Source organism: Bubalus kerabau, chromosome 8 (assembly GCF_029407905.1).
Source record: "Bubalus kerabau isolate K-KA32 ecotype Philippines breed swamp buffalo chromosome 8, PCC_UOA_SB_1v2, whole genome shotgun sequence".
NCBI lineage: Eukaryota > Metazoa > Chordata > Mammalia > Artiodactyla > Bovidae > Bubalus > Bubalus kerabau.
Window position 1 is genome coordinate 121888071 of NC_073631.1, and position 19912 is coordinate 121907982.

Sequence of the window (19912 nt, forward strand, 5' to 3'; positions counted from 1 at the left end):
CAAGTCCAGTCCACTCCAGAGATACATCACACAGCACAGGGAATAAAGCCAGTATTTTATAATAACTATAAGTGGAGTGTAGTTTTAAACACTTGAATCGTTATGTTGTGCCCGTGAAACTTATGTAACATCGCCCATCACTTCCGTGTTGCACGTGTGCTCAGCCATGTCTGACTCTTCCAGACTCCGTGGACCGCAGCCCTCCAGGCACCTCTGCCTGTGCGATGTTTCAGGCAAGGATACTGGAGGGAGTTGCCATTTCCTCCTCCAGGAACATCAGTTGTACCTTAATTTAAAAAAAAAAAAACAAACGCAGTCCAAGAAGTGTTAAAGAAAGCGCTTTGAGGGCTTCTTTATGTTGTTGAACCATAATTACTTGACCAGTGTATTTACAACCTTATTCTTACAGTTCCTGCAGGTGCCCGGTAGAGGTCACAGTGTTTACTACACCTTCTACTGTTATCTGTTAATGGGTTACGAGGTGGGAGTACCAGACCACCTGACCTCAGAAACCTGTATGCAGGTCAGGAAACAACAGTTAGAACCAGACATGGAACAACAGACTGGTTCCAAATTGGGAAAGGAGTTCGTCAAGGCTGTATATTGTCACCCTGCTTATTTAACTTATATGCAGAGTACATCATGCAAAATGCTAGGCTGGATGAAGCACAAGGTGGAATCAGGATTGCCTGGGAGAAATATCAGTAACCTCAGATATTGATACCAGATGACACCACCCTTATGACAGAAAGCAAAGAACTAAAGAGCCTCGTGATGAAAGTGAAAGAGAAGAGTGAAAAAGTTGGCTTAAAACTCAGCATTCAGAAAACTAAGATCATGGCATCTGGTCCCATCACTTCATGGCAAATAGGTGGGGAAACAGTGGAAACAGTGAGAGACTTTATTTTGGGGGGCTCTAAAATCAAAGCTATGGTTTTTCCAGTAGTCATGTATGGATGTGAGAGTTGGACTGTGAAGAAAGCTGAGCGCCGAAGAATTGATGGTTTTAAACTGTGGTTAAAAACTGGGGCAAGATATATGCAAAAAACACATCTGAAAAAGGAGTTCACATATACAAAATATATAAAAGTACATCCTCTACTCATTTTTAGGGAAAAAAAGCAATACAAAAGCAATGGCAGGCTTTAACCTGACTAGCAAATCTACCCTCAGGTAACAGGCTGAGGCGAGGACGGGCAGCAGCTGCCTTCATGCACTGGTGTGCTCTCCTCAGAGGGCGGTTTGCAAATCACTATAAAAATTCACAGTGTACACGGACTTTGATCAACCCTCCTAGCAATTTAACCTGCAAACGTTACCGGCACACATGTAAGTATATGCACCCAATGCTGCTTCAATTACCAAAAAAAAGTCGAAAACAACCTAAATGGCCATTAAACTACATGACAGCTAGGTAACTGCAGAACGCTCGTCACAGGGAGGCTCACAGAGAACTGCTTTAAAGTGCAGGAGATCCATGTGTACTGACCTGAACTGCCTCCAGACACAGTGCTCGGCGCGGCGGGGGGTGCAGCAGGGTTTCCGCGCGCTCCAGCACGCGTTCAAACAAGAAGAGGGCACACCTCTGTGACTCACGCACAGAGCAGGGCTCTGCAAGGCCACTGAGAAGAGTCAGACCGGGCGGTGAGCAGCAGGCTGAAAGGCCAGAGACGCTGCTTTTACTTGAATCTTCATCTTCTCCTGTTTGAATTATTATCCAAGTACAACAAATAACCTCTCACTCTTTTAGACTAAGACGCTAACGAAGCTACTCCACAACATAAGTTTTTAAATACAGATCAACAAAGCCAAGAATAAGTTCATGACATGTGTGACTGCGAGGAAGACAGCAGTAAGTGCCAGCCAAAAAGCACAGGTAGACTTTGATTTTTTACAGGTTGCTGGTTTCAACTTACTGCACTGGAAAGCAAAGAGTTGGACATGACTGAGTGACTGAACAAACTGGACTGCACGGGTAGTATGAATGGACTGCGTGGTAGTATGAATGGACTGCGCGGTAGTATGAATGGACTGCGCGGGTAGTATGAATTTTAGAATGCACTGCATGTCAGATAGTGCAGGAAACACTTGTGTCACGTTGGTTCCTGAGGAAATACGGACACGCAGCTCCAACAGCTTCTGTGTAGGCAGATGAACAATTGGGCCGGGTCTCCGAGTTCCTTTCCACCAACTTTGGACCCACTGGGGATTTACCAGGCAGAACACTTGTACTCAGACTTTGATAACATCTCATATTAAGTAAGTTTTCCTGTCAAAGGGGAGACTGAACGTGACAGGCACACGTGAGAGGCTCTCTTAATTGTCGCTGTTTCTGTTGATAAATGAACAGGTAGCAACCAACATATTGTAGAGAAAGCGAGTCCAGGAGGTTCCTTGTTGGGTGTGGTGTTTCGGTCACTCATGGCAGCGGCGTCCACACTAGAGAGGCTCCTGGGTGGAGCTGGATGGAAGTCTGAGTCCACGCTTGCTGAGCTTGTGCCCCCATCACTGGTCATGTCCAGGACGGTGGGGGTTCAGGCCATCCCCCCACGGCTCTGACCTTTTCTCCCCTCAAGCATGCTGCAGTATAATTGACAAATAAAGCTGTAATTTTAGTGCACGCTGTGATGGTTTGTACAAACATTGTGATGGGATTCCTGCATCTAGCTGTGACACACCTCTCACCTGACTTGTTGCACGCCTGGCCTTGTATCGGAGGTGGTGAGGCTGTAAGATGGCCTTTTCCACCAGCATTTCACAGGGTTGGGGAGGTGAGCATCCACAGAAACGGTGCTGGAAGCTAGAGAAGACGGATGCGAGGAAACTGCTGTCCTTTGTAATTTAGGATTAACACTGACTCTCAGTGTTTTTATTGTGGACTGCTAAATTTTGCAAGTGAACTGTTTCTGTTTCATGTGTATGTGAGTTTTCAAGTACTGTTAGTGTTTAGTAATTTAACTTCGTGCTGGTGTGCTTTTTTAGGATGGAAAAGTCAGGACGTGTGTATCCTGCTCACTAAAACCTTGACTTAGAAGATTAATTTCTTAACCACGTTTTGATTATTTTGATTGTGTCTACCAATTAAGGACATTTGGCATGTTATGTAATTAGAAAACAGTTAACTTTTTACAGACTAACGAGTTGTATGTTTTGCTCTTTCAGATATGGATGTATCAGAACCTGATTAAACACAGTGCTCTGTTTGTCCAGCAGTTGGAAGGATCTGAGAGACTCACATGCTTGTTTCAAATAAAGAGGCTGATGAGCCTCTGTTGCAGGTAAACCCATGTCGCCCCAGCGCGGGTGGCGTGGTGGTCTCGTCTAGAAAAACACCATTTGTGTTTCAGTGTCTTAGTAGTTTTCCTGTTGTTGTTGGATTTTTTTTTTCTTTTTTAAGACTGAAATGTTATGTGTGTTAGTTTTTACTCCCGTGATCCTCTCTTTAGAAAGTAAAATGTAGTGAAGCATACCTTCCAGGGGATGTTTTCTTCCAGGTGCGGCCTGGAATCGCTCTGTGGGACGTCAGGCATCTGGTTGCTTGGCAAGTGGACAGGCCAGCTGAAAGGCCCGTCTCTGTGCTGATGGTCACTGATCCCAGGCCCCCGGGTCACTGCCTGCGGGTGAAGGGTCAGGCCTTTCATCAGGCTCTCCTGACCTGTGTCCTGGACTCGGTACAGAGCACATTGAGGTGATGTGAGCAGTAGCACTTGAATGAAAAAGCAAATTAACATCTTCACCATTTTTCTAAAATTTGATGGTGTCTGCACCGTAACCAACTTTCAAATGATTCTGAGCCTTTAATACCCTTTCAGCTAATTTTCTGGAAGTTGCGTGTAGTAAGGTTTATTTAGGGTTCATATCAGAATGAGGCCTGTTAGCTGACTTTTCCAGATCCTGAGCTGCACTAGAGGCAAAGTGGAAAACCCCCAAAGAGAGAATGTGGATGATCGAGAGTCCCAGGAAATCTTTTTTTTTTCCCAAACCCCTTTTATTTCTCGAAAAACGTCCTTTGAAAAACACACTGTGTGCGTTGATTCTCTGGAGCAGGGGTCCGTGGACCTTCTCTGTAGACGCCTGCACCCCACAGGAGGGCCTGGGCGCCGTGGCCTCTGTTACACACAAGCCCTCAGAGGTGTCAGGCATGCCCTCGCCCAGAGCAGCAGAGTCTGGGGCTCTCTTGACCTGGGCTTATAGTTTGTGGCCCTTAATGTGCTTTTGAAGGTATTCATCCAGCAAGTAATTTTAATAGATGATAGATCCAAATGCAGTTTCTGCTTGTTTTCCCCAGCTTTCTGTCTTGGAAAATTTCTGACATGAGAAAAGTGGCAGCACCACCGTATATCGTGCTCCTGGATTCAAGTTCCATTTGCTCATTTGCTTTCTGTCCGTCTGCACGCACACAGCGCGCTGTTTTTCTGGCGCGTGTGGAAGGGGGCTGCAGACAGCATGGCGCTCGCTGCTCCCCGTACTTGTCCTGGGAAGGCGCATTCTGGGGACTGCGGTGCTATTTTCTCCTCTGAGAGAACAAATGGTAATTCTCTGCTGTCGTGATCTGCTCCCTATTCACATTTCCTCAGTTATCTCAAAAGCTTTATCTTCTCTGTTTTGATGGCCTTAGCATCCCTTTGGTTCCTTCATCTCCTCTGTTTCCTTTCAACGGGGTCTCAGGTCTCCCCTCGTCCCGTTGGGGCTGATGCAGCCTCTGGTGGGCGTGGCCCCGTGTGCGGTGGGCGTGGCCCCGTGTGCGGTGTTTGCCACCAGGATCCTGGCCTGCAGCCACTTGACCCTGCAGGTCTCCAGACACTGTCCAGTGGCGCCCCGTGAGAGTTGCTGGCATGGGGGCACACTCGATTCAGTTTAAACGTGTATAACCAGACTGCCTTGGAGCAGGGCGTGTGAGAGACGAGCACCTCACACCACAGACGCGTCCTGAGGCGTGTCTGTGCTCAGCGAGGCCAAGTGCGGCTGACGACTTCTCTCTGCGTTGCACGGGCCCAGGCTCTCCTCTCTTAGGGCGCCACCTTCCACCTGGGGGTTTTCACATTTGATGATCTGTGCTTGATGCTGTTGTTGTGTCCACCCACAGCTCATTCAGTGCTGATTTTTCTAATGGTCTTGTTTCTTCAGTGCTGGTTTGTTGGCTTGTTTGTGAAAAGGACCCTGCCTCCTTTCCCTTCAGGCTCATTCCGCCTCGTGTTGGCTTTCAGCGCTTGCTGGAGGGAGCTCTTCTCAGAAGCCCCCCACCCCGTCTTTCAAGCCTCCGTGTCTCCTGGGACCACGGTACTTTGGGCTCACTTAACACCTCCCCTGCAAGCCTGAGCCTGGGACTGTTTTCTCTGGGGAAGCTGGTTCTCTTAGATGAGGAATGAAATTTTAAGAAAGAAAAATGAAAGCAGTGATCTGTTAGCAGCGCCAGTTGTTTTGTGTTGCCTGCCACGTGCAGGGCGCTGAGTTTTAGGTGTGCAGGCAAGTTACCAGAGAAGGAGCCTGTGCCGCCGCCTCTTTCAGTCCCCGTGGGAATTCAGGTGCATTGTCTAAGAGCAAGAAAAGTGTAGACCGAGAACCAGAGGCTGGTCACTGCTGCGAGAGAGGTGGAGCCCTGGGTGGAGCAGGAGAGTCCAGGCACAGCGTGGGGAGTGCAGTCGGAATTGATCGTTGAGTTGGTAATGCTCACTGTTAAGTAAAGTCAGGACTCGCGTGTGAGCATATGTCAGTGACTTCACTTAACTGGTTACTCAAAGAGGGAACCAGTAAGATGTTGCAGCTGATTCAGATGAACCTGCCTCAGGGAATTTGTATTCCCTGTCTGACAGAGCCCTTTGCATTGCCAGGAACAGGAATAATTTGTGTGGCTCTGTGTGGGAAACATTTGCATTGCTGTTAGTTTTCTCTAGGCTCACGTCTGCAGAGTTGGGGTTGAGCCTGTGGAAGGCGGGGGTGGAGGGAACCCAGTGACTGAGCTGAGCCGGCCACCAGTCCCCCTGTCTCCTCCTCCCCCCTCTTTCACAGTCTGGCGATTTTCCCTGCAGTAAGCCCATGGGTCCCTGTGATGAGAACTGTGATGGAGGATGGGCACCGGGTCTTGTTGGCTTGGCTGTAAGAGGAGTTGAGAAGGGAGAAGCGCTCTGCACAGGCACAGACGCGGGCCCGGATGGGAGAGGTGGTGGTGTCTGGAGAGTGACATGGGGAAGCTGACAGCCTGCTTAGTGAGGATCCCGGGGCAGGGAGACGGGCCTGGGGAGCCCGGCCTGAAATGGGCAGAGGCTGTGCGGCTGGAGGGCCTGGGGTCGGGCCTGGGTGCACCCAGGATGGGTTATTCATTTTCTCAAGAAACAGCCCACGGCAAAGGAGACAGGCTAATGACCAATGAGCACCTGAAAAGGTGTTCACGGAAATCGCGTGTCAGACCACAGTAAAGCACGCTGGTCTGGCTGCTAGAATGGCTACACCTTTAAAGTGTCAGGACCATGTGAGGTGGGGACGGAGCAGCGGGGGCTCTCAGCCCCGCCTCTCACGTTGATGGTTCCTTGTGATGTCCGGCTGCCATGTGACTTGTAGTTCCTCGCCCAGGAGCTTACCCAGAAGTGAGGCAGGTCCACAAGGCTGCTTTGAATGTTCAGACAGCTTTATTTATAACAAGAAAAGACTGGAAATGACTCAGGTCCCCGTCAGCACGTGAACAGGTACCCGAAACCCGGTGTTCCCGTGCTGTGGAGCGCTGCTGGCAGTAGAGGGCCCACGCTGTTGGCGAGTGCCGGCTGAGAGCCTCAGAGAGCCGCTGAGGGAAGACTGCAGACGTTGGCGTGCACGTTCTGTGTGATTTCCCACTGTGTAAAACCGTAGAAAGTGCAGACAGTCTAGTGACAGCACAGCTTGGGGGAGAGTGGAGGGAGAACTTACTAGAGGGCCGAGCGGCAGAGCAGAGATGTGTTCAGTGTCTGCTGGTGTGATGTCAGAACTCACAGCTGTTGTTGTTCAGTCCCTCAGTCGTGTCCCAGTCTTTGCAACCCCAAGGACTGCAGCACGCCAGGCTTCCCTGTCCTTCACTGTCTCCCAGAGCTTGCTCACACTCATGTCCATCGAGTCGGTGATGCCATCCAGCCATCTCATCCTCTCTTGTCCCCCTCTCTTCAATCTTTCCCAGCATCAGAGTCATTTCTAATGAATCAGCTCTTCCCATCAGGTGGCCAAAGTATTGGAGCTTCAGCTTCAGCATCAGTCCTTCCAATGAATATTCAAGGTTGATTTAATTTAGGATGGACTGGTTTGATCTCCTGGTATTCCAAGGGACTCTCAGGAGTCTTCTCCAGCACCACAGTTCGAAAGCATCAATTCTTTGGTGCTCAGCCTTCTTTATGGTCTAGTTCTCACATCTGTACGTGACTACTGGAAAAACCGTACTTCTGATTCTATGGAACTTTGTTGGCAAAGTAACATCTCTACTTTTTAATACTCTAGGTTTGTTACAACTTTCCTTCCAAGGAGCAAGTATCTTAATTTTGTGGCCGCAGTCGCTATCTGCGGTGATCTTTGAACCCAAGAAAATAAAATTTGCCTCTGTTTCCACTTTTCTCCTATTTGCCTCAAAGTGATGGGACTGGATGCCATGATCTTAGTTTTTTTTAATGAACTCACTGTATTGCCTGCTTTAGATGAGTACAAATCATCACACGTAAATTATGTCTCCATAAAGTTGGTTTTTTAAAAATGCTTTCTCTGAAAATAAAACTTAGCTTTGTAACAGCTAAGCCTTCTTTTCTGCCTATAATTCTCATAGTGAGATGAGAGTCTTTAGTTAAAATGCTGGGTGACTTAGGCCCAGAAGTAGATTAAGCTGTCTTCTTGGGGGATGTTTCGGGCATGGGAAATCTTGAAGGAGGCATGTTTGAAGGAGCTGGTGGGCACTTTTAAGGACCCCCCCTAGCTGAGTTGGGTTAGATGGAGCACGGGTGGGTTAGGGGCGCTCCGCGGTGAGACCCTCCCCACACTGAATTTCCTTGCCTGCTTCTCCCTCCGTCCTCGACTGTGCATGTTCCTCTCTCAACCCGGAGCTAGCATCCTGTGTGGCTCGTAATGAGGACTCAAAGTGCAAGTGACACGGTGCTTGGCTGTTTCCTGAGGCCCGTCTGTTTTCGGGGAAGTTGTAGGACTAGAGCAGAGGGGCCCGAGCACTTCCCATGCCCGACTGAGGAGAGTGTGAGGACCTCTTGGTGGCCCTTGCCGTCTACTGCCTCTGGGACACCTTTTCCACTTTTACAGGTTGCTGCGGAGCTGTAACGATGACAGTCTGAATGTCGCGCTTCCCATGAGGATGCTGGAGGTGTTCTCCTCTGAGGACACTTACTTGCCTGTTTTACAAGATGCTAGCTACGTGGTGTCCGTCATTGAACAAATTTTGCACTACATGATTCAGAATGGTGAGTTGGTGGTGTCAGAACTGAGGGTGGCGCTGTTGTGAGCAGTTGGCAGTGGCCAGGGCACTTTTCAGGGCAGGGACCGCGAGTCTGCGGCTGGGATGGGACCTTTGTGGGTCACAGATTCTAGCATTTCTCCTCTTCTCTACCCCCTCAGAATTTGGAAATGCATCTAATCTCTAACCTTCCCTGTTGCTTGAAAGTGAAGGAAACTAGTCATCCGAGGCGCAGATACCGGGGCCCGCCGTGCTGGGCCTCGCTGGGCTGGGCTGCCATGGCTAAACTTGGCGGCCCGGGTGCTGGGCACAGGCAGCCTCCAGCACAGCGACATGCTGACCCACCTGGAGAGAGCCTGTCCCGGGAATCAAGTGGTTCAGTAGAGAAGAGGAAGATGCTCAGTTTGTTTGACGTTTCATATTAAGTCGGTGACGCCCGTCTTCAAGCGTCTGCGCTGTCGGGTGTAATAAACTCGATCTGAAAGTCCTCTGAGGACGCCTTAGTGACGCTGGCAGAAAGACGAGGACGTGCACATGGCTCTTAGGACTCCCTGACAGCTGAGTACCGCAAAATAGACCTTTTCAAGAGTTTACTCCAGGGAGTCCGTGGTGGCCTTGTGGTTAGGACTGCGCTTTCAGTGCCAGGGGCCCTGCTTCAGCCCCTCGCTGGGGAACTGAGATCCCACGGGCCACACCATGTGGTCAGCAACAGCAGCAAAACTCTGACTTGTTATCACAGGTGGGGTATCGGCGCTGCAGGGCTCCTGGACTCCAGGAGTGTTAACGTTAAAATGGGTGTGTTACTGGTCGTAAAAGGAGCTATCAAAAGACATTCCAGGAAGCAACAGTTACTGATAAAAACATAATTTTGCTTTTGTTTTCTTGATGGATTACTCTAGGTTAAATCTAGCTAATTTAATCCTCAAGATTAAAATTGTATAAACTAAATTCTTATACATCCAGCCTTACTGATTGACTAGTTAAAAAAAAAAAGAAACCCTACTTAGTTTGTTGAAAAATTTGGGAAATTACTGAGTTAATTAAAAGTAAATTGAAAATTACAGAATTTGATCTTTAAAGAAGAAATTTTAAAGTCCACTGTATTGATCTATTATTGTATATATTGACATTAAGGCTAAGCATTTCATAGAAAGTTTTTACTTTTGCTTTCTAAAAGTGTGAAGAAGATAACTAAGGAATAGACATCATTTCTGAGTGTGTCTTGAACTAGGCAGCACTGCGAAATCGTACACACAAAGTGCTGCTTCCAGCGCCTTCTGTGGCATGGCCGTGTTTCATCTTTTTTGAGAAGTCACTTCCTGACATCACTAGTCTCCAACATTTTAACATCTTGTTTATTCATAAGTTTGTGTTACTGTATACCAGGTTGCCTTAGCCTGAAGCTCTTAAGAGCTGCGACCAAGCTGTTGCTTATACGCTGTTCCTGTGCCAGTCTGTTCAGTATACACAGATGTGACGTTGATAGAATAATGTGACACTTCAAAATTCTTCTTGATATGTTTAAAAATTTCTTGATGTATTTGTTTTTTCAGATTTAAAAAAAAAAATTTTTAAGTATCTTTTTACTATTGTGGGCTTTCTTTGCTGAGCGGCTTTCTCTGGCCACAGCGAGGGGGGCTGCTCTCCAGTTACTTGGGTCCTTGGGCCTCTCATTGCAGGGGCTTCTTTGGTTACGGCTCCCGGGTTCTAGAGCACAGGCTTGGTAGTTGTGGCTCACGGGCTCGGTTGCTCCCTGGCATGTGGGGTCTGTGGGCCAGGGATCAAACCTGTGTCTCCTGCATTGGCAGGTGGGTCCTTAACCACTAGACCACCAGAGAGGGCCCTGTATTTTCAGTTTTATAGCAGAAGAGCTTTCCCTGTCTTGTCGAGTGTTGCTGGTTAAGCAGTGTCTGTGAGGTTAGGGTTGGGGTGGTCACGGAGCAGGTCTAGTGGTCCCCTGCAGGGAAGCCCTGTTCAGCGGCCGAACCTCGGGTGCAGAGTGGGGAGCCCCCAACAAGTGGGGAGTGTGTCCGTGTGTGCTTAGAATGGCGAGGTGCTCACAGACTACAGCTGGAGATGCGCGTCCTGCCTCAGGAGAGGGCGCAGCCCCGCAGGGCTGGTGGCCTGGGATGTTAGAGGTGGCAGAGGAGCCCTCCCACGGCTTAGGCGGGCCATGCCCGTGTGTCTGCTTCACGCAGGTCGCCTGTAAAACACGTGAGCCCCTTGTTGTCCACACTGTGGTCTCCAGAGGGAGCCGTTCTTTAAAGGGAACTTGAGTTCCGGGAGGAATGGCTGGGAGATGAGCAGGTGGGACCCGGGCATCTTGTCCCGTCAGAAGGCAAACAAGCGAGCCCGCTGGCCAGAGTCCAGGCGCGGAGTGACAGCCAGGAGCGCAGAGCTGTGGATGGAGTCTGGTCAGGGCCTGCAGTCCTGGGTCAGCGTGATGGTCTCTACAGCCACACAGCGGTGTGGTTACTTGGAGGATGCCTAGGAGACAGCTTTTGAAAATCCCACTGTGAGCTTTTTACTTGGCTCCTGATTCAGGCAAACTAGTTAAAAAAAAGTTTAAAGACAGTTGGAGACCTGATGACTCATAGGTATTTGTGGTATTAAGAAGTTGTTATTAATTTATTTTAAGAAAATAGAGTCCTTTGATGATGTGCGGAAATAATTGTGTCTTGGTTGGTCCCAGATGAGAGGTGGTGTAGGTGATTGGATGTAGTTGATCATGGTTGGTGCTGAGCAGTGGGTTCCTCGACTTTACACATCACTTCAAGCTACTTGGGAACCAAAAGATTTGCTTGATAAAAACTTGCAGGAAAAACTAACTTTAATTTGGACCTATGGAGATTTATAAAGAGCAGTTAAAAATTGCCAAGTTTTTTTTCCCCTTGTTGTAAAAAAAAAAAAGAGAGGGGTATTGATATTTTAATACAAATTGATACAACTTATAAATATGTTTTTCTTTTCTTTTCTTTTAGGGTATTATAGATCTCTCTATTTGTTAATTAACAGCAAGCTTCCCTCAAGTATTGAATATTCTGATTTATCTCGAGTTCCTATAGCAAAAATTTTGCTAGAGAATGTTTTAAAACCATTGCACTTTACGTACAACTCCTGTCCAGAAGGTGCAAGGTGAGAATGAAATCAGTTTATTGATTTTGTAATTTCAGAAGATCTGTATCTAACAATAACTTTGGCACAGGATGCTGTCTGAAATATAGACTTGAAAGTCAATTTTGCTTTATTAGTGTGACTCAGTTTAAAGAAAAATGTACTTTTTTATCTGGCCTGCACCCAACATAAATTTATAATTCTGGTGACCTGGTTATTTTCTTGCTTTCTAGTAGCTATCAGAAGATAGAAAAACATAGCAAAGTTTGTTTTTTTTTAATAGGAATGTTAGAGCATTAAGTTTAGGGTGCTCTAGTTAATCTGAAAAACTTAACATGTCTGATGAAAAGGTTATTTTGTGAACAGTGATTTTAATCAATGATTTTGTGAACAGCATGTTTTGATTTTATTACGAGCTTCCATTTTTCTTCATCAGGCAACAGGTTTTTACAGCCTTCACGAAGGAGGTCCTGGCGGCCCCCTTCACGGAGCAGATCTTCCACTTCGTCATCCCTGCCCTGGCGGACGCGCAGACCGTCTTCCCGTACGAGCCCTTCCTGACTGCGCTGCTGTCCCTCGAGGGCAGATGGCCCGCCACCAGCGGGGGCGCGCCGTGGCTCTTCTACTTTGTTTTAACTGTTGGTGACAATTACTTGGGTATGAAACGTAGGGTGTCCCTCTGAGCTCACGTAGAGGCAGCATGCGTAGATGGGAGCGGGCCGGTGGGGTGCCGGCTGGGTGTCCCCTTGTCAGCACGGCCTCTGGGGGAGGAGCTCCTCAGAAGAGCGCGTTTGCTTAAGGCCGTGGCCTGGCCGGTGTCCCCGGGCATAGTGTCATAAGGCAGGATAAGAAGTCTGATTTAACAGGGCCACACAGATTAAAAAGAATTTTAGAGTTGAATGGGCCAATTTCTGTGAGTGTGGGGCTGTTTTTCCCCATTTATGCTAAGCTGCTGGGTTGCCTGTCGTAGCGTTTTGGTACCTTACGCTAATATATTTGAGTGCACACATCTGCACATGAAATATTAGAAATGCAGTGTGTGTCCTGGTCAGAAATGCCTCTCAGAGTCAGGAGAAGTGGTCACCCGCGTCCTCCAGTTTCTCACCCCTCCTAACTAACGGTGTGGCTGTCTCACCAAGGCGCGCTCTCCGAGGACGGGCTGCTGGCGCACCTGCGAGTCCTCCAGGCCCTCCTGTCCCAGCTGCCCGTCTCGCCCGCCCGCCCAAGCGGCCAGGATGCAGCCAGCGACTCGGATGAAGAGGAGGGGGAGGAGGCCGACAGGCCGGCCAGCACTCCGGTGAGCCCCCAGCTGTGCGAGCGCCCTCGCCTGCGCCGCCTTGCAGTCTCCATGCCTCTTCCTTACACCCATGCCCAGATGTGTGGGCACACTTAGATGTGCGTTTGCCTTTTTAGTGTGAAATAGGATCACAGTCTATCAGTTTAGTTTTTTGCTCAGTCGTGTCCAACTCTTTGTGACCCCATGGACTGCAGCAGGCCAGGATTCCCTGTCCTTCACCATCTCCCGGAGTTTGCTCAGATTCATGTCCATTGAGTCAGTGGTGACATCTAACCACTTCATCCTCTGTCACCCCCTTCCCCCTTTGCCTTCAATCTTTGCCAGAATCAAAGTCTTTTCCAACATAGAGACATGCAGTTTTTATGTTTGGTGTTTCACTGCAAAGTAGGGCTTCTCTGTGTATCACTTTAGTTATTACTCAGGACACGACTCTTTGAGTGAAGCTATTGGGTTAGAAGGTTAAGCTCCTGTTTGCAGGAGGAGCACTCACTGTGTGTCAGGCACTATTCTCCTCTTTTATTTTTAAGAATTTTTAAAAATAACAGCTTGATTGACATACATTTTACCATAAAATGTACACTTTTATTTTTTTTTTAATAAATTCTTATCTATCTGTTTGGGGATTTTTTTGTTTTTTTTTTTGTTTTCTTTGGCCTCACGGCATGTGGATCTTGTGAGATCTTAGTTCCCTGCCCAGGAATTGAATCTGTGCCCTCTGCAGTGGAAGTACAAAGTCCTAACCACTGGACCACCAGGAAAGTCCCAGAATGAGCCCATTTAAAGTGATACACTATTCAGGGACTTCTCAGTGTATGAACACAGCTAGGCATCTGCTGCCACTGAGTCTAGAACGTCTTCATCAGTCCACAGAGAAACCCCAGCCAGGCCCTTTCCTCCTCCTCCTCCCCAGCCCCTAAAAGAAAAGCAAGGTCGTTTCCTCTTAACTATCTCTTGAACACTGCAGAACATCTTTTGTCTATTTTCACAGATTTTATAGATGATAAACATTATGACTTACTTTAAAATTCATTTTATGTACATTGTCACATTTTATCTCCAGGTTCCCATTCTCCCTCTTCTTACCTAGCAGTGTTTCCAGTGTGTTTTCAAGGAATAAAAAGCTTTATGTCACACACACGCTGTTTGTCTTACCTAAGTGGTATAGTCTGCCACTGATGTCTTTTTCTCTTAATTACACAATTGCAGTGCCTTGAGGTGTGGCTGTACTAGATTTAAGGTTTTTGTTTTTTGGTTTGTTTTTTGTGTTTAGAATATGTCTCTTTGGTTGGTGCCAAGTCTAGTCCCAGGAAAATACACTTGAGAATATGCTGGGGGGAAGGGGATGGGGGGGTGGAGTGGAAGGGCTCAGAGGCTCCCTTAGCAGAGAGGAAGCCAGCCCAGCAGGAGGAGGATGGGGGACAGCCAGTGTGGCCAGGGCAGGGCTCGTTACAAAGGGCAAAACAGAGGGTTTTGGTGGGTGCTGGAACTCTTGCTACATCTTGTCACAAGTCAGATGCAAAAATGTGTGAATCGTATGGTGAAAAAAAAGTAAGATCTGATAAATGAAAAGTAGATAAAATTTCTGTTTTCAGAAGACAGTTTGTTCATACCTTCTGGAGACTCTGTGACATTTAAATACTATCTGTGTATGCATACCTCATTTTATTATACTTCTCAGCTACTGTTTTTTATACGTTAAAGGTTTTTGGCAGTTCTGTGTTGTCAGATGATGGTGAGCATTTTTAGCAATACAACATTTTTAAATTAAGATAGGTGCATTGTTTTAGTAGACATTGCCATCACATTATGCACTTAACGGACTACAGTAGAGAATAAACGCAGTTTTCGCAGGCACTGGTAGACTAGGAAGCCCGTGCGGCTCGCTCTCTGGATGTTGGCTCTGTCGTGGTGATCTGGAGCCATGCCTGTGCCGCCTCCGCCGTGTGCCACTGCTCAGTGTAGTTGGTACCTGAGTGGTGAGAGAGGAGAGTGAGAAAGCTGGCTCAAAACCTAACATTCAGAAAACGAACATCATGGCACCCGGTCCCATCACTTCATAGCAAATAGATGGGGAAAAAGTGGAAACAGTGACAGATTTTATTTTCTTGGGCTCTGACATCACTGCAGACAGTGACTGCAGCCACGAAATTAAGACGCTTGCTTCTTGGAAGAAAAGCTATGACAAACAGAGACAGCATGTTGAAGAGCAGAGACACCAGTTTGTTGACAAGGGTCTGCTGGTCAAAGCTACTGGTTTTTCAAGTAGTCATATACAGACGTGAGAGTTAGACCATAAAGAAGGCTGAGTGCTAAAGAATTGATGCTTTTGAACTGTGCTGCTGGAGAAGACTCTTGAGAGTCCCTTGGACTGCAAGAAGTTCAAATCAGTCCATCTTAAAGGAAATCAGTCCTGAATATTCATTGGAAGGACTGATGCTGAAGCTGAAGCTCCAATACTTTGAAAGAGCCGACTCATTGGAAAAGACCCTGATGCTGGGAAAGATTGAGGGCAAAAGGAGAAGGGGACGACAGAGGATTAGATGGCTGGATGCCATCACCGACTGAATGGACATGAGTTTGAGCAAACTCTGGGAGATAATGAGGACAGGGAAGCCTGGCGTGCTGCAGTCCATGGGGTCACAAAGAGTCAGACATGCCTGAGTGACTGAACAGCAACAACAAAGTGAAGATACATATGTTTGAGACGCATCTCTCATACAGTGTTTATTTAGCAGGTTGTTACAGATTACAGAAGTTACATTCATCCAGGTTTCCAAACAGTACGGTCCGCAATACCCAAGACTGCATATATAGTCATATTTTATTTACTCATGTGTATATATGTGTATACACACATGAGGAAAGTACATGTTTCATTAATACACCAGATAGGTAAACTTCATTGAGTATTAGCTCAGATTTTAGTCAGTGTATCAGATATTCTAGAGAAGTTAAGATACAAAATGACAGGTTTGTGTATTTCTTTTGGTTTTTTTTTCTTAAGTTTTTAAATAATTGCTTAAACTGTGATATCTCAAGTCATTTAAAGTGGAAATTTTGCCAGATGATAATCCGTTTTCACACAGGTGTGCTTCGTCTAGAGCGGTCTGAACACTGTGAAGTGAGCCCTGCTCTCAGTGTGAGGACTAGAGCTCTGTGAGACCCCCAGCAGCTGCGTGCCCGCGGGCCTGCTCCGCAGGCGCCTGCAGGGGACGTGGGGGCCCTTCGAGGCACGACTTAGCAGAGACGCTGAGGTTGTTCTTCGTGATGCGGATAACCTTTACATAATGCCTCTCTCACATGTGAGTCGAGCTGAGCTCTGACAGGACGTGGCTGACCGACCGGTCTCTCTGCCTTTCAGGAGGATGGGCGGCTGTCTGTGCTGTACATCGCCGAGGAGTGTCTGAAGAAGCTGGACACGAAGCAGCAGACCAACACGCTGCTGAGCCTGGTGTGGAGGGACTCGGCCAGCGAGGAGGCCTTCACGCTGATGGCGGCCATCTGCCACACGCTCATGGTGCAGCACCGCGTCTTGGTGCCACGGGCCAGGCGAGTGCTGCGCCCCCTGCCGCGCGGGTGCCCTGGGCTTGCTGCCCTGGTGGGGGGCTCGGGCCTGCCTGGGGCTGTGTGAGGGAGCCAGCAGGGGCTTTTCTCTGAGGGCTGTGTCATGGCTCGTTCTGTCAGATTGCCGTGACGGTTTTTTGGTACCTGAGGAATCCTTTTGTTTTTCAAAGCAGTGAAGTGAACGTTTGAAGGACAAAACATGGAAGTTTAACTGTGGCCGGTGGGTGTGACGGTAACTTTGAGCTCCCGTTTCCCTGTGCTTTGAGTGATAGCCGAGCAGGTTCCCAGACTTCAGCAGACACGTGCTCAGGGCAGGACATGAGAGCGGACGTGGCGGGTCCACCGGGGCTGAGGTCCTCCTGCTGCGGGCGTGTGGGGGCGTGCGTCCCCGGTGGCCTGGCAGAGCCCCCTCTTGTGAAGAGCTGTTTCTTTGGCTAGGAAAGCATGCTTTGACACAAACTGTGTGCAGGGAGCGCTCGGCCGCAGCTGCCTTGTAAACAGTCGTGCAGCTAGCTAATTAGGTGCTATCTTGGCTTGCTGGTGTTTATTACTGTCTGAGGAAGTGAGGCGTCGTGAGGCAGTGAGTCCTGGGTGAGTTGATTAGCTCACTGTGGGCTAATTGCATCAGAGCAGGATGTGAGATCCGAGGACCTGCAGCCCAAGCAGGCTGCTGGTTTTATTGGAGCTCAAAGTCCATTGCTCTGGGCAGTAATGACAGGACTTGATGTACCACTGCCCTGGCCTGAGGTTTACTACAGAACTGCTTCCAAAAGGTGTTTAATGAGAGAGGAGCTTTATACGTAGCCTGGGTTTTATGAGTACAGCACCTGTTTCCTCTAAGAAAGTACTCTAGGAATTTTATTTATTGTTTAAATATATTAGGTTCTGAGTATTTAGAGTGTTTTTCATAGCTCGTAAAAGAGCAAATAGGCTTATTTTCGCTGTTGTAGATGTTAACTGCTTTCAGCTTTTAAGAAGGTATTTAAAAGATGATTAGTAAAGTCTAGGCTGATAACTCGGTCTCAGCTCCTCCCAGGCTCATAGTAGTCCCTCTTATTTTCAGGGCTGGGATTTGTGGCTTTAGCTTCTGTTTAACGTTGATCGTCAGGAACTCTGAAGGAATTTGGAGGCCCTTTCTACATTGATATGGAAAGGTTTCTAAGATACATGTTTAAGTGAAAAAAAGAAGTTTCAGAACAATGAGTAATAATGTTTTGTGTGTTAAAGGTGGGAAAGGTAGAATGTGTATTTGCATAAAGAAACCTGGGAGCATTCACAAGGATTCATGGGCACGATTCATCACATCTGGTTTTGGGGGGGTCGGGAGGGGGGGCAGGTCGAGGGAGGCGGAGAGAGTGGACTTGGAACTGTATACTTTTTAACAGGGTTTTGGGTTTTGAATTATGTGAATTATTTTAATTTTTAAAGATTAAGTAGTTAATGAACCTCCATCTCCTTTTATGAAAGTCTGTAGATCTTACCATTGAACTTGGAAATCTGAATACATTTCTGAATTTAAAAATTGTTCTTCTTTCGGAAAACATATTCACTAACTTTGAATGTGAGCAGGCATTCACTGGTTTTGCTGGGGGCCGGAGAAGGCCGGCTATCTCCCAGTGTCTCGAGAACTGAGCCTTGCACATGGATACTTCGCAGCCACTGAGGACAGCGGCTCGCAGGCGCTCAGCTTTGCCCCTGGCCGACTCTCCTCTGGCTTCGCGGGCAGGAGTCTGGTGTTTTACTGGTGGATTCATGCTGCTGGGGGGCGTCCATGGTGCAGGAGGGCCCGCTCGCTGCCACCCGTCTCCCTGGCTCCCTGCGTGGTGGCGGGACCCTGAGCCTGGTCTCCCCCTCCGCCATGTCCCTGTCCTGGGAGCCGGTTTGCATGTTGCCTGACAGATGCAGGGCTCGCCTGAGTCCCCTTTCCTCCTGGGCTCCTCCTCCTCACTGCCCTCTGCAGGTTCTTCGTGGTCTGTTTCAGTGTTTCTTAACCTTTGCTCTCTCTTCGTGTTCAGTTTCTTTTTTCCTTTCTGCTTGGTAGATTCTCTGGGGTCTTGTCCATGCGGACGGCTTTCCCGAGCCCCAGATTCGACTTCAGCCCTCTTGCGGGGCTGTCCTCTCCTTTCACAGTGCCTGCAGTGGAGCTCAGCATCTTCCCCAAAACCTGGGGGTCATGCTGGGGCTGCAGTGTCCCGAGGGCAGCCGCTAGTGACGCGTGGCCCCTCCGCTTCCCCGGGCACACCAGCCGCATCGCAGGCACTCACTGGTTGTGTGGCACGGGCAGCCCCACGTGGACCGGCTCCTCAGCACAGACGGTTGTGCGGGGCAGTGCTGCCGGGCATCTAGGCTGAGATTCGCGCCTGTCTCAGTGATTCCCTGTGTGCGTTCAGTCCCCATGGTGTGTGAGTGCTGGGAACTTCATGTCACGTGTTGCCAGACTCAATTGTCAAAGTACGACCCTCACTATTTTGTTGTCTTGCTTAAACATCTCCCAGTGAATCCTTTTGTTCGGGAAGTCTTCCCCTTCCTTTGCTGACTGTGGTGGGGTGTCCTCTCCTAAGCCAGCGTTGCTTGCCTCTCCTCTGTTTCTCGCTGTGGAAGGCTGTCCCTGCCTCAGCCCGGCTTCCTTTCACGTCGCGCTCCTCTGTGCCTCCAGGTGTTTCACACCTCTCCCCTCCACCTGCGCTAGTGTCTGTCCAAAGACAGCTGCCGCCTCCCTGCCTCCTCCTGGGTGCTGTGTCCGTCAGAGCCCTGCAGAGGCTGTCACCTTTCAGAAACCCCCCTGGTTTATTATATCCTGAGATTTCACCTGTGACTACAGCTCCCAGGGAAACTTTCATTTTACTGTAGGGTCTCCCTTTTAGAGAGCTGATTTTAAGGAGTTTGGATTTATACTTAAGGTGGGCAGAAAAGCATATTCTTGGGGGCTCTTTTGTTTCATTAACATGTAAAGACTTTGAAATGGCATTTTAAAGATAATGTTTTAAGGATCATGGCCTCCCTGGTAACTCAGATGGTAAAGAATCTGCCTGCAGTTTGGGAGACCTGGGTTTGATCTCTGGGTCGGGAAGATCCCCTGGAGAAGGAAATGGGGAGAATCCCACGGATGGATGGATGGGCTATATAGTCCATGGGGTCGCAGAGAGTCAGACACGACTGAGCGACTAACACTTTAAGGATCAGAAAGGTTGATGTGACCATTTTCCTCTAGTTTTCTTGTTCATATATCAAATCAGAAGCCATTATAATTAGTTTTTATTATATCCTGTGCTCAATTTTTTTTACCAGAAACTAGAACGAGCCAGCCCGATTGTGTCTCACGTCGCTCATCACTGGTTTGGGCAGTCGTGTGCACTGTTTCCTTGTCTGCTCTCTAAATACCACTGATGTGGTCGTGGACACTCCTTAGCTCTTGATTATAGTTTTAATAATTTGAGATAGATTGATTATGCAAATGACTTCAGAGGAGAAGACTACAAATTCGTGTTTCGTGTACGTTCCAGAAGTAGTCGACACTGTTCATGTTT

At 48.2% G+C, this 19912-nt stretch overlaps 1 protein-coding gene across 5 annotated transcripts in view; it reads left to right on the plus strand.

Moving 5' to 3' along the window:
- The window catches only part of UBE3C (ubiquitin protein ligase E3C), a 137550-nt gene that overhangs the window by 29395 nt on the left and 88243 nt on the right, over window positions 1–19912 (plus strand). For all 5 annotated transcript variants that reach the window (XM_055591381.1, XM_055591378.1, XM_055591380.1 and 2 more), the window contains exons 5-10: window positions 3163–3278; window positions 8260–8417; window positions 11392–11545; window positions 11961–12181; window positions 12664–12821; window positions 16183–16370. In XM_055591381.1, coding sequence (XP_055447356.1) covers window positions 3163–3278; window positions 8260–8417; window positions 11392–11545; window positions 11961–12181; window positions 12664–12821; window positions 16183–16370 — 995 coding nt within the window. The remainder of the gene's footprint in view (window positions 1–3162; window positions 3279–8259; window positions 8418–11391; window positions 11546–11960; window positions 12182–12663; window positions 12822–16182; window positions 16371–19912) is intronic.